The 12,980-nt window shown below is 50.9% G+C and overlaps 1 protein-coding gene across 1 annotated transcript; it reads left to right on the top strand.

Moving 5' to 3' along the window:
* Nucleotides 1-664: 664 nt before the first annotated feature.
* slc35d3 (solute carrier family 35 member D3) lies at nt 665-12,507 on the top strand. The gene is made up of 4 exons (XM_070849732.1): nt 665-889; nt 6,233-6,443; nt 10,897-11,054; nt 11,764-12,507. Exons 1-4 carry the CDS (start codon nt 665-667, stop codon nt 12,499-12,501), a joined length of 1,332 nt encoding a protein of 443 aa, XP_070705833.1. The 3' UTR covers nt 12,502-12,507.
* Nucleotides 12,508-12,980: the final 473 nt, after the last annotated feature.

Raw genomic sequence — 12,980 nt, 5'->3', positions numbered from 1 at the left:
TTGGTGTTTGTGGAGGTTAATTGATATAAGCAGGGTATACCCCCTCCCCCCTCCAGCTCCCTCTCTCTCTCTCTCTCTCTCCCTCCCCCCTCTCTCTCCCCTCTCTCTCTCCCTCCCCAGCCAAGAGGCGCTGCGGCAGAATGTCGTATTTCATTCGCAGCTCTCAGAGGACGAGCTGCTGCTTCTCCTCTTCTCTCCTGCCGGAATCACTTCTTCTCCTCTTTCCTCTCTCTTCCTTTGCGGCTCTCTCGCAGTTACCGCAGGTTTTGTTTTTTTCTTTTTGGGGCAGAAGCGCAAAGAAAGTGAGTGATGAAGTGAGAGAGTGGAAACTGATTCTGAATATTTGACTTCACGCAGCTGAAGAAGAGAAACTGCAGTTTGAACTCAGGAGAGAAGACGAGGAGCTTTTTCTCTCTCTTCTAGTTCTAGTTTTTCTTTTTTAACTCCTGGATGCAGATTCTTTCCTCCTCAGCCGGTGCAGACGTGAGGCTCCCTTAGCCTCGTGCCTCTCCTCTCCCCCCCTCTCCCCCGTCCAGCAGCAGTGCGTCGCGGCTGTGCGTAAAATCCAAAGCTTCCTCCTCCTCTCCGAGACCGGAGCTGTCCAGGGGCCCCCGGCCCTCCGACACTTTGCACCCGCCGTCTGACTCTCCGTGAAGAGCCCACCATGGATGTGTTCAGGACCCGGCTGCTGGGGATCTCCGTGGCCGTTGCGCACGGCGTGTTCTCCGGCTCCCTGAACATCCTGCTGAAGTTCCTCATCAGTACTTATCACTTCAACTTCCTGACGCTCATCCAGCTGCTGACCAGCAGCACCGCGGCGCTCACCCTGGAGCTCCTCAGGCGGCTGGGCAAGATCAGCATCCCCCCCTTCAGCCTGCAGCTGTCCAAGGTGAACACTGACACTCACTCCTGCTCAGGGCCACAGACTCACGTCTGAAGCTGTGAAGTGAACCAGACACTCTTTTATTGAAATGACTCTGATTCTTCTGTCCCTCACAAAGTGAACGTGCTTATCATGAATATTATCACTAGTTATTATTCTTCATATACTTACAGGACTGAAGCCAACAGAATCACATGTAACATGTACAATATGAATGTGAACAACCCCCCCCCCAGTATTGGTAAAACGGCCTGCCTATTTTCCACTTGATGACTGATTGATTGATTGATTGATTGACAGGTCGGTTGAGTAGCTGATTGACTAAGATTAATTAACTTTATTTGCAGGACAGTTTTTCAGCCAAAATACTCGTGCTGCAAGCTGAGCACGACCAAAGTCTGCATGAGGCAAAGAAAAGGTGGAAGAGGATTAGAATTAACTTAAGGAAGCAGATATTTAGTGTTTGTTCTGTCTGCTTCTAAAATGGGATGCTGTGTTGATGCTCCTCCTACATCGTTTGGTGTCGTCTGACAAGATTCAACATCCAAAACCAAAACCCAAAACCTAAATCCGACATGAATACTTAACGGCCATTTAAGGGGTTGATCACACTGGAACTGGCAGAGCAGCAGAAGTGTTGGGAGGAGGTCTGTGTTGGGAGGAGGAGGTCAGTGTTGGGAGGAGGAGGTCTGTGTTGGGAGGAGGAGGTCAGTGTTGGGAGGAGGAGGTCTGTGTTGGGAGGAGGTCTGCGTTGGGAGGAGGAGGTCTGTGTTGGGAGGAGGTCTGCGTTGGGAGGAGGAGGTCAGTGTTGGGAGGAGGAGGTCTGTGTTGGGAGGAGGAGGTCAGTGTTGGGAGGAGGAGGTCTGTGTTGGGAGGAGGTCAGTGTTGGGAGGAGGAGGTCTGCGGTGGGAGGAGGAGGTCTGCGTTGGGAGGAGGAGGTCAGTGTTGGGAGGAGGAGGTCTGTGTTGGGAGGAGGAGGTCAGTGTTGGGAGGAGGAGGTCTGCGTTGGGAGGAGGAGGTCAGTGTTGGGAGGAGGAGGTCTGTGTTGGGAGGAGGTCTGTGTTGGGAGGAGGTCTGCGTTGGGAGGAGGAGGTCAGTGTTGGGAGGAGGTCTGTGTTGGGAGGAGGTCAGTGTTGGGAGGAGGTCTGCGTTGGGAGGAGGAGGTCTGTGTTGGGAGGAGGAGGTCAGCGTTGGGAGGAGGAGGTCTGCGTTGGGAGGAGGAGGTCTGTGTTGGGAGGAGGAGGTCAGTGTTGGGAGGAGGAGGTCTGTGTTGGGAGGAGGAGGTCTGCGTTGGGAGGAGGTCTGTGTTGGGAGGAGGAGGTCTGTGTTGGGAGGAGGAGGTCAGTGTTGGGAGGAGGAGTTCAGTGTTGGGAGGAGGAGGTCTGTGTTGGGAGGAGGAGGTCTGTGTTGGGAGGAGGAGGTCAGTGTTGGGAGGAGGAGGTCTGCGTTGGGAGGAGGAGGTCTGCGTTGGGAGGAGGAGGTCAGTGTTGGGAGGAGGAGGTCTGTGTTGGGAGGAGGAGGTCAGTGTTGGGAGGAGGAGGTCTGTGTTGGGAGGAGGAGGTCAGTGTTGGGAGGAGGAGGTCTGTGTTGGGAGGAGGAGGTCGGTGTTGGGAGGAGGAGGTCTGTGTTGGGAGGAGGTCTGTGTTGGGAGGAGGAGGTCTGCGTTGGGAGGAGGAGGTCAGTGTTGGGAGGAGGAGGTCTGCGTTGGGAGGAGGAGGTCAGTGTTGGGAGGAGGAGGTCTGTGTTGGGAGGAGGTCTGCGTTGGGAGGAGGTCAGTGTTGGGAGGAGGTCAGTGTTGGGAGGAGGAGGTCAGTGTTGGGAGGAGGAGGTCAGTGTTGGGAGGAGGTCAGTGTTGGGAGGAGGAGGTCAGTGTTGGGAGGAGGAGGTCAGTGTTGGGAGGAGGAGGTCAGTGTTGGGAGGAGGAGGTCTGTGTTGGGAGGAGGAGGTCTGCGTTGGGAGGAGGTCAGTGTTGGGAGGAGGTCTGTGTTGGGAGGAGGAGGTCTGTGTTGGGAGGAGGAGGTCTGCGTTGGGAGGAGGTCAGTGTTGGGAGGAGGTCTGTGTTGGGAGGAGGAGGTCTGTGTTGGGAGGAGGAGGTCTGCGTTGGGAGGAGGTCTGTGTTGGGAGGAGGAGGTCAGTGTTGGGAGGAGGAGGTCTGTGTTGGGAGGAGGAGGTCAGTGTTGGGAGGAGGAGGTCAGTGTTGGGAGGAGGAGGTCTGCGTTGGGAGGAGGTCAGTGTTGGGAGGAGGAGGTCAGTGTTGGGAGGAGGAGGTCAGCGTTGGGAGGAGGAGGTCAGAGTTGGGAGGAGGAGGTCTGCGTTGGGAGGAGGTCAGTGTTGGGAGGAGGTCTGTGTTGGGAGGAGGAGGTCAGTGTTGGGAGGAGGAGGTCTGTGTTGGGAGGAGGAGGTCAGTGTTGGGAGGAGGAGGTCTGTGTTGGGAGGAGGTCTGTGTTGGGAGGAGGAGGTCTGTGTTGGGAGGAGGAGGTCAGTGTTGGGAGGAGGAGGTCAGTGTTGGGAGGAGGAGGTCTGTGTTGGGAGGAGGAGGTCAGTGTTGGGAGGAGGAGGTCTGTGTTGGGAGGAGGAGGTCAGTGTTGGGAGGAGGAGGTCTGTGTTGGGAGGAGGAGGTCAGTGTTGGGAGGAGGAGGTCTGTGTTGGGAGGAGGAGGTCAGTGTTGGGAGGAGGTCTGTGTTGGGAGGAGGAGGTCAGTGTTGGGAGGAGGAGGTCAGTGTTGGGAGGAGGAGGTCAGTGTTGGGAGGAGGAGGTCTGTGTTGGGAGGAGGAGGTCTGCGTTGGGAGGAGGTCTGTGTTGGGAGGAGGAGGTCAGTGTTGGGAGGAGGAGGTCTGTGTTGGGAGGAGGAGGTCAGTGTTGGGAGGAGGAGGTCTGTGTTGGGAGGAGGTCTGTGTTGGGAGGAGGAGGTCTGTGTTGGGAGGAGGAGGTCAGTGTTGGGAGGAGGAGGTCAGTGTTGGGAGGAGGAGGTCAGTGTTGGGAGGAGGAGGTCTGTGTTGGGAGGAGGAGGTCAGTGTTGGGAGGAGGAGGTCTGTGTTGGGAGGAGGAGGTCAGTGTTGGGAGGAGGAGGTCTGTGTTGGGAGGAGGAGGTCAGTGTTGGGAGGAGGAGGTCTGTGTTGGGAGGAGGAGGTCAGTGTTGGGAGGAGGTCTGTGTTGGGAGGAGGAGGTCAGTGTTGGGAGGAGGAGGTCAGTGTTGGGAGGAGGAGGTCTGTGTTGGGAGGAGGAGGTCTGTGTTGGGAGGAGGAGGTCTGTGTTGGGAGGAGGAGGTCAGTGTTGGGAGGAGGAGGTCTGTGTTGGGAGGAGGAGGTCAGTGTTGGGAGGAGGTCTGTGTTGGGAGGAGGAGGTCTGTGTTGGGAGGAGGAGGTCAGTGTTGGGAGGAGGAGGTCTGTGTTGGGAGGAGGAGGTCAGTGTTGGGAGGAGGTCTGTGTTGGGAGGAGGAGGTCTGTGTTGGGAGGAGGAGGTCAGTGTTGGGAGGAGGTCTGTGTTGGGAGGAGGAGGTCTGTGTTGGGAGGAGGAGGTCAGTGTTGGGAGGAGGAGGTCTGTGTTGGGAGGAGGAGGTCAGTGTTGGGAGGAGGAGGTCTGTGTTGGGAGGAGGAGGTCTGTGTTGGGAGGAGGAGGTCTGTGTTGGGAGGAGGAGGTCAGTGTTGGGAGGAGGTCTGTGTTGGGAGGAGGAGGTCAGTGTTGGGAGGAGGAGGTCTGCGTTGGGAGGAGGAGGTCAGTGTTGGGAGGAGGAGGTCAGTGTTGGGAGGAGGTCTGTGTTGGGAGGAGGAGGTCTGTGTTGGGAGGAGGAGGTCTGCGTTGGGAGGAGGTCAGTGTTGGGAGGAGGAGGTCTGCGTTGGGAGGAGGAGGTCAGTGTTGGGAGGAGGAGGTCAGTGTTGGGAGGAGGAGGTCAGTGTTGGGAGGAGGTCTGTGTTGGGAGGAGGAGGTCTGTGTTGGGAGGAGGAGGTCTGCGTTGGGAGGAGGAGGTCTGCGTTGGGAGGAGGTCAGTGTTGGGAGGAGGAGGTCTGCGTTGGGAGGAGGAGGTCAGTGTTGGGAGGAGGAGGTCTGTGTTGGGAGGAGGAGGTCTGTGTTGGGAGGAGGAGGTCTGTGTTGGGAGGAGGAGGTCAGTGTTGGGAGGAGGAGGTCAGTGTTGGGAGGAGGAGGTCAGTGTTGGGAGGAGGAGGTCTGCGTTGGGAGGAGGATGTCGGTGTTGGGAGGAGGAGGTCTGCGTTGGGAGGAGGAGGTCTGTGTTGGGAGGAGGAGGTCTGTGTTGGGAGGAGGAGGTCTGCGTTGGGAGGAGGATGTCGGTGTTGGGAGGAGGAGGTCTGCGTTGGGAGGAGGAGGTCTGTGTTGGGAGGAGGAGGTCTGTGTTGGGAGGAGGAGGTCGGTGTTGGGAGGAGGAGGTCTGTGTTGGGAGGAGGAGGTCTGCGTTGGGAGGAGGTCTGTGTTGGGAGGAGGAGGTCAGTGTTGGGAGGAGGAGGTCAGTGTTGGGAGGAGGTCTGTGTTGGGAGGAGGAGGTCAGTGTTGGGAGGAGGAGGTCAGTGTTGGGAGGAGGAGGTCAGTGTTGGGAGGAGGAGGTCTGTGTTGGGAGGAGGAGGTCAGTGCACCAGTCTTTGAGGCCAATGATGTCATTAATGTGACGTCATCAGGTCCAGAGAAGATCTCCGCCCCCTGAAATGATTCGTCTCACCGTCAGGATTTGATCCATTCAGTCCAATAACATGTGAAACATAATGATTAAATCATTTCCGGCCCTTTGAAGTTAGCGGAGCGCTTTTATCTGAACTTAACCGTAAACGTTACCAAACAGCGTGTTTATTATCGCTACCATGACAACAGAGGTCTGGTGACCGTACGCCTGATGCGGCGGACGCGTTGATAACAACAGATGAGATCCTGTCGCCGTGAATCCTGGGAAAAGCGATGAAAGAGAGAAACATGGTGACATGCAGGGTTTTAGCTTGTTTAAAGAACCAGTAGCACATCAACCACAGGACTGCCTGTATGGATCAGAGACCCCCGCCCTGAGGGAAGCACCTCTGAGGTGACCGTCGTCATTCAGGGTGTCATTCAGGGTGTCATTCAGGGTGTCATTCAGGGTGTCATTCAGGGTGTCATTCAGGGTGGCACCAGCGATACACTTATACATAAGACTGTAACTTCTAATCCAAGAAACAGGAACAGTTCCATCAGTGTCAGATCCACATTAAAACTCCTGAAGAAGAAGAAGCTTGGATTCTTTACATTCAGCACCTGTATGTACTTTGATCAGGTGCAGTCACTGTGAGTCATTCACTGCTGGCTGAGTGACTGTGTGTGTGTGTGTGTGTGTGTGTGTGTGTGTGTGTGTGTGTGTGTGTGTGTGTGCAGGAGTTCGCCGCGGTGTGTATCCTCTCCACGCTGCAGTCCACTCTCACGCTGTGGTCCCTGCGTGGCCTCAGCCTGCCCATGTACGTCGTGTTCAAGCGCTGCCTGCCGCTCTTCACGCTCAGCATCGGCGTGTGTGTGCTGAGGAACGGCGTGCCGTCCGTTGGCGTGGTGACAGCTGTGATCATCACCACCGGTGGAGCTGCGCTGGCTGGTAAACACACACACACACACACACACTGTGCATAGAGAGTCCCTCTGCAGTTGTCTGTGATTGTTTTGCAGCTCTATGTGACCGAACCTTATTTTAGGAGCACTGTACAGTGTTTAAACCCAAAACCCAGTGAACTCTGAACTGGAAAGAAAAGAGTAGTGAGCCAAATACCAGAAGAAAGAGTGAAGGAAACCCCTTTCACATTAGCTGTGTGATGTTGTAGTCACACAGCGACGTCTGTTTTTCCACCTGAACTGAACTTTAGTTCGGTGAATCTGACCGAGATGGTCGTTCTACTTCCTCTGCACACCTTTTACCTGCAGGATGTTCTGCAGCTGCTCCTACGAACTACATCCTGTTGCATGCAGCACACTTTGTCAGAACATTGCTCCCTGACGTCTGAACCTCTCTCTCCTCCACTGAGCAGAGCATTGTGGGCCAGAAGCACAATGTGACCAGATACAGGAGGACGTCCTGGTATTTTACTACTGCATTTAACTTACAACGTACTGGGACTTACTAAACCTTTTCCTAGCTTCCTAAACAGTAGAATGGGTGTTGGTATGCAGCCGCTCTGGGGAATGAGACTGTCTACTTTTAAGGAGGACATGTGGTTTCACTGCAAGGTTAACATTTACCAACATTCCTCCACTTTGACTAGTTTTTGCAGAATAAATTGCAAGAGTTTGATCCACACACACACACACACACACACACACACACACACACACACACACACACACACACACACACACACACATATTACAGGCATTTAGCTGAATTGCCTGGTCGTAAACCCCTGCAGGGACTGTGTTTCTCCTCTGCTGCCCTTCCTCTCTGGCTTTACCTTCTCTTCATTTCCCCATTCACCTAATTTAAACGTACTCTTCCTTTCTCCCTCTCTCTTTCTCAAGTCTGCGAGTGTTTTTGATGCTCCACACCATCCACATGGAAGCGTCTCTCAGTCTTGATCAATAGGCTGAGCTCCTCTTCCATGTTCTCAGACCTTCTCCCTCTAAGAACTCCTGTATTTTCTCTATGATCTGTCCCTTCTTACATCATCGTCTCCTTTCCTGTTGTCTCTATCCTGCAATTAACAAATGTCTCAGTATTGTAGTAGTGAGCTCTGCCCACCTTCACTCTACTACCCCCCCACTAACCCGGGGGCATCTCCTCCCACACGTCCCAAATCTAAACACCGCAGTAATGAAACAATAGATACGTGGAGTCCCTTCAACAAGCGTGCTAATGGAAGGAAACCCTTCGTCCACATTACGTGTCGCTTTTGGATCATGGGGATGAAGGTGGAGCTCAGTGATGCAGAAATAACCTCCAGGCTCCGTTTATAACCTCCCCACACTCCCACTGGTGCTGGTGCAAACATTCCCCATATCATATCAGAGATTATTGATTGGAGAATTGAGCCTGAACAACAAGAGAGGTAGTTTTCTCAGAGGAACTTCATACTGCATTTGCATATTCATCAATAACACATATATGTATGTTCACTAATGTCTCAATAAAAATGCTTAAATAAAACAGAAAGAAAGAAAATACAGACCCGCAATAGTTTTCGCTCTAAAAATCCAATCCGGTCTGAAGCTGTTTAACCGTTAACATTAATTCCTGCCGTTGTCAATATCCTTTAATCATCTTTCCCAGCAGTAAATTTCCCTCTTCCATTACTGCTAATGATCCCGGAGTCATAAACAAAAAAACCTACAGATAATTCATTTCCTGAATCAATCCCCACTGCTGCTGCTCTCAGTCTTCCTCAGGCCGGAGGGGGGGCGACACACGAAGGGTGAAATGTGCAGAATATGAGTCTAATGGACAGATTCATCATTCTGGGTTTAATCTTGGAGATAATCGCCTTTTCTCTTTGTGGAAAATGTAATATTTGCATCTTCCATGGATTAATCAGGCAAGATGAAATCATTCTGTCAACGTTCTCTATGTGTGTCACTTAAAAATTGGTTCATCAGTAAATTTTGGCTTTAAATTGCTTCACTGCATCATTAACACCTCAGATGATGGTGTCATGTTTTGATATGGTGATGAAGGTTCGACTGTATCATCATCATCAGCAGGAGCAGTGAAGTTCGACTAAAAGAGCCTCTGCAGAGGAAACATAACGTTACACTGCTGTGACGGGCTCAGGGCGGGGGATGGGTCCATGGTTTCTTTTAACCAGAACTGATCCTAAACATTAAATGGTATCTTTAAATCACTTATCCTGGTGTCTGAGTGACTGGTAGGTAGTAAAAGTGTTGGAACTGGTCCAGTAGATCACCTCAGCCAGCAGCCACCAAACGGGCTGCAATGGCTGCAACGTGATCCTCTGGGACAACTGCACCTGATCACAGCAGGTCCACTAGAAGTGCTTGTTTGATCCACTGACAGGCTCAGAGTGTTATTCTAAGTGTGTGACAGCATCATGGAAAGGATCCCTACAGAGAGAGACCTGGAAGATCCTTTTGGTTTAACCACAAACAGCACACACACCAGACTACATTCACTAAAACAGGGATTTTAGAGAACAGGACACAGGAGCTGCTGCTCTGCTGCTGCCTCCATCAGTCAGTTCATTTGTGTTGTTTTGCATCTTAAAGGGTTATCTCAGGAAATTACTGCATAACACAGAGTAACATAAACAAACTGATTGAGGCAGCAGTAAACCAGCAACTCCTGTGTTCTGAGGTTAAATCCCTGTTTTTGTGAATGGAGTCTGGTGTGTGTGCAGAGAGCGATATAACAGAGAGAGACCTGGAAGATCCTTTTGGTTTAACCACAAACAGCACACACACCAGACTACATTCACTAAAACAGGGATTTTAGAGAACAGGACACAGGAGCTGCTGCTGATTGGTTAATGTGTTTGTGTTATTTGAGGAGAAAGAAATCACGGTTTATTCTAATCTTATGGTTCTAGATGCTGACACATGAGCTGGTGTCACGGTGTCTTTGACCTCATTTGATGATATGACCGACCTCATTAAAAAGATTGATTCTGATTGATTATATTCAGTTTTGATCAGATTCCACATAAAACACGAGCACTCTTTGATTTCTGTAAAGGGCAGCGGAGCCTCACAGGTCAAAACGTCCACTCGGAGGAATTTCTACCGAGAAAATAATAATAATTTTTATTTCATGAACACAAACACATTTTTATTTAGTATTACTTTGAATCCAAATATGAGCACAGATCTAAACCAAACTGTCACATGAGGAGAAATGTGTGTTTCTGGTGTGAGTCCATGTGAGTTGAGGGGTTTTCAGACTCTCCTGCTTTGAATGTAAGTTTCCAGCCCACATACACTCAGCACAGGATTAATTCTCCATCTTCCTCTCTTGTCCTCCTCCTGCTCCATTTTCTGACTTCATTCATCGTCTCTCCCAGTTCCTCTCTTTTCCCACCTTCAAACTCCCACACTCTCCCTCTCCCTCTCTCTCTCTTTCCTCTTATTTCCTCTTTCTTTTAATTATTCCTTCTTTTGAGCTGACTGGTACGTTGCCAAGGTACAGAAGAACAAATCGAATGTAGGAGGAGGAATTGGGATCACTGCACGCACAGCACACCTGTACCTGTTCATGGAAGTGATGAGGACCACGTCACTGGCTCCAAACAGGAGTCTGACTGGATGGAAGTCAATGAGGAAATGATTTATCAGCTCAGGGAACAGTTTCCTGATGAGTTTCTGCTCTCAGTCGCTAGTTTACAGTCTTCTTCAGCACAGCAGGATGTTCATTTAATCAATGATGGTCCATTTAGAGGAAGATAGATGCTAAAACAACAACCATGTGAATAATCAGTCCTAAACCTAACCAATCAGACCTCATGGAATGAAAGTCATGGCTCCAAAACCAAGATGGTAATTTTGAAAATGCCAAACTCAGGCCTTCAGAGTGACAGTCCACGTACCGGTGGGGGCCGTCATGGTCTGGACTGGAGAGATCAGACATCAGGCTAACATTAGCGGCTCTGTTCTGCTCTTCGTGTCGTTTAGGGACATCTTTAGGAACTCCTTTGAGACAGATAGTGTCCTCAGTTATTCCGTTTCTCTTCTAAATATCAAGCGTAGTGTTTGAAACTACATAATATGAAAGTATGACTTTAGCCTCCGTACTGCTTTATGTTCATGTCGGCCAAGTGGCTCGTTAGCCCACGAGGATGCTAACTGTTAGCTTTAGCTTTAGCTTCATTTTTAGACTTTTTTAGACCATTTTACTTGGTTTTCATTTGGAGACTTCCACTTACTGTACACTCACTATTTACTGCAAGACTATAGTGAAAGTGTTCGGAAAGATTTACAGCAGCACAACAAATCACAGAACTGAGGACAAATCATCACAGAGAACAATCAGGAAAAGGAATATTTCACCAACATCTTCTTCTTCTGCAGACCTTCTTGTTTTAACCTTCTCTGGCTGCCCCCCCCCCCCCCTCCAGGTGCTGGTGATCTCACCGGCGATCCCTTCGGTTATGTCACCGGCGTGTTGGCGGTCATCATCCACGCCTCCTACCTGGTGCTGATCCAGAAGACCAGTCTGGACAGCGAGTATGGGCCGCTCACGGCGCAGTACGCCATCGCCATCATGGCCTCACCGGTAAGGACTGCACTGGGCCGGGGGTTCGATTCCCTGTGAGCACTTTGTAATTGATGATTTCTCTGTCGTCTTTTTCTTTGACTTTACTTCTCTCCTTCATTCTTTACCTCTTTTAGTCTGTAGTTACTTTTCATCTCTTTCATTGTCGTTCAGTTTCTTATTTCTTTTCCTCCTCTGTCTTTACTCCTTGTCTTGTCTTGTCGTTTCTTTCTGTCTTCCACCTTTGTTTATGGCTTATTTCTCTTTTCCACTTCCCCTCTTTCTCTTCTCTCCTTGTTGTTTTCCATCCCACTTCTTTATCTCTCTCTCTTGTTCCTCTTCCTTTCTTTCATACATCCATTTTGTCTTTCCTGCTGTTTTCTCTTTTCCGCTGTCTGTGTTTGTGTCTCCACTTATTCTATTTGTCATCTTTCATTTTACTCTTTATTCTTTTATTCTCTTCTTGTCTTTGTCTCTACTTGTGTTCCTGTTTTCCTCTAAATCTGTCCCTTCTTTCCCTTTTTCTTCTTTTTTCACTACACTTGTCCTTTTCTCTTGCTTTCTCCATGTCCTCCTTTTCCTCTTCCCTTGTCTATTGTTTTTTCTACCTCTTATTCTTTGTGCTACCTCTTTTTTTCTGCCTCCTCTCCCCTTGTCCTTTTCTCGTGTTTCTTCTTTTCTCTTTATAACTTTTCCTCCGTGTGATTCTTTGTCTCTTTGTCTCTCTCAGGTGCTCCTGGTCTGCTCCCTCATCTCCATGGACACCATCAACATGTGGTCGTACGAGGGCTGGAAGGACCCGCACATCACGGTCATCTTCGTCTTCTGCGTCTTCATCGGCTGCGCCATGAACTTCACCACGCTGCACTGCACTTACATCAACTCCGCGGTCACCACCAGCTTCGTCGGCGTGGTCAAGAGCATCGCCACCATCACCGTCGGCATGCTGGCGTTCAGCGACGTCGCGCCAACTGGGCTGTTCATTGGCGGCGTGGTGGTCAACACCGTCGGCTCCATCACCTACTGCGTGGTCAAATACTTTGAGACGAAGAAGAAGAGCTTGTACGAGGACCTGGAGGAGGCCGGGAAGGATGGCGCGCCGCCTGGCGAGCCGTACCGAGAGAAGCCGCCGCTGAACGGTGACGGTCCTGGATCTGATCCAGGATGTCCGGAGATAGAGGGAGTGCTGAGCAGCGACGGGAAGGAGGAGGCAGCGCCGGCTGGCTTGGGTAATGGAGAGGTGTGGACAGGAGATGGTGAAAGAGGAGGTGGAGAAGGAGGCGTGAATTCCCGCGTTATGACGGAAAAGGAGGTGCTGGAGATGCAGAGGGAGCACCTCCAACAGGAGAACACCACCTCCGGTCAGTCGGTTAGTGACAGCTATGTCGGCGTGTGGAGGTCCATCAGACATCTGCAGTTTATGAAGAAAGACCCTTTGATTGATAACATGGAGCAGCAAAGTCCGTGAGAGCCGGACAGAGACCTCCACAGACTGTACAAAAGAAAACTAGGGATGAGATGGAGGACGGAGAAAAAGTGTTGAACATGCAGAAGAAACCAGAGCAGAAGAAAAGGAGACAATAACAGACTGAATGCCCACTGGGAACCTCCTTTATTAGCATTAGTAGCGCTAAGCGTTAGCCCACGCTTTTGTGTTAACAGTTTGATTTCATCAAATGACGCTTTGAGTGCAAGGACCAGGCTCTCAGTGTCGCTCAGAGCTGGAGGCAGGAAGTCATTTTCTTTGGTTATGATGAGGACAAAAAGAGGTGGAGAAATGAGATGAAGGGTTTTGGGCGAAGCTGGCCATCAGTGATAAACTTGTTTGCTTTAGGTCTGTGGCGTCCAGTGGGGATCAGACTGTAACATGATTTGGTTTGTGTCCCCACTGGTCAAAACAAAAGCAGGTGTTGGAGAAAAACAGTACAAACTCACACATGGCATCCG

The sequence above is a fragment of the Pempheris klunzingeri genome, chromosome 18, assembly GCF_042242105.1.
Source record: "Pempheris klunzingeri isolate RE-2024b chromosome 18, fPemKlu1.hap1, whole genome shotgun sequence".
Lineage (NCBI taxonomy): Eukaryota > Metazoa > Chordata > Actinopteri > Acropomatiformes > Pempheridae > Pempheris > Pempheris klunzingeri.
Note: the sequence above shows the minus strand (reverse complement) of the source record. Positions and strands in the feature narration are given on the sequence as shown.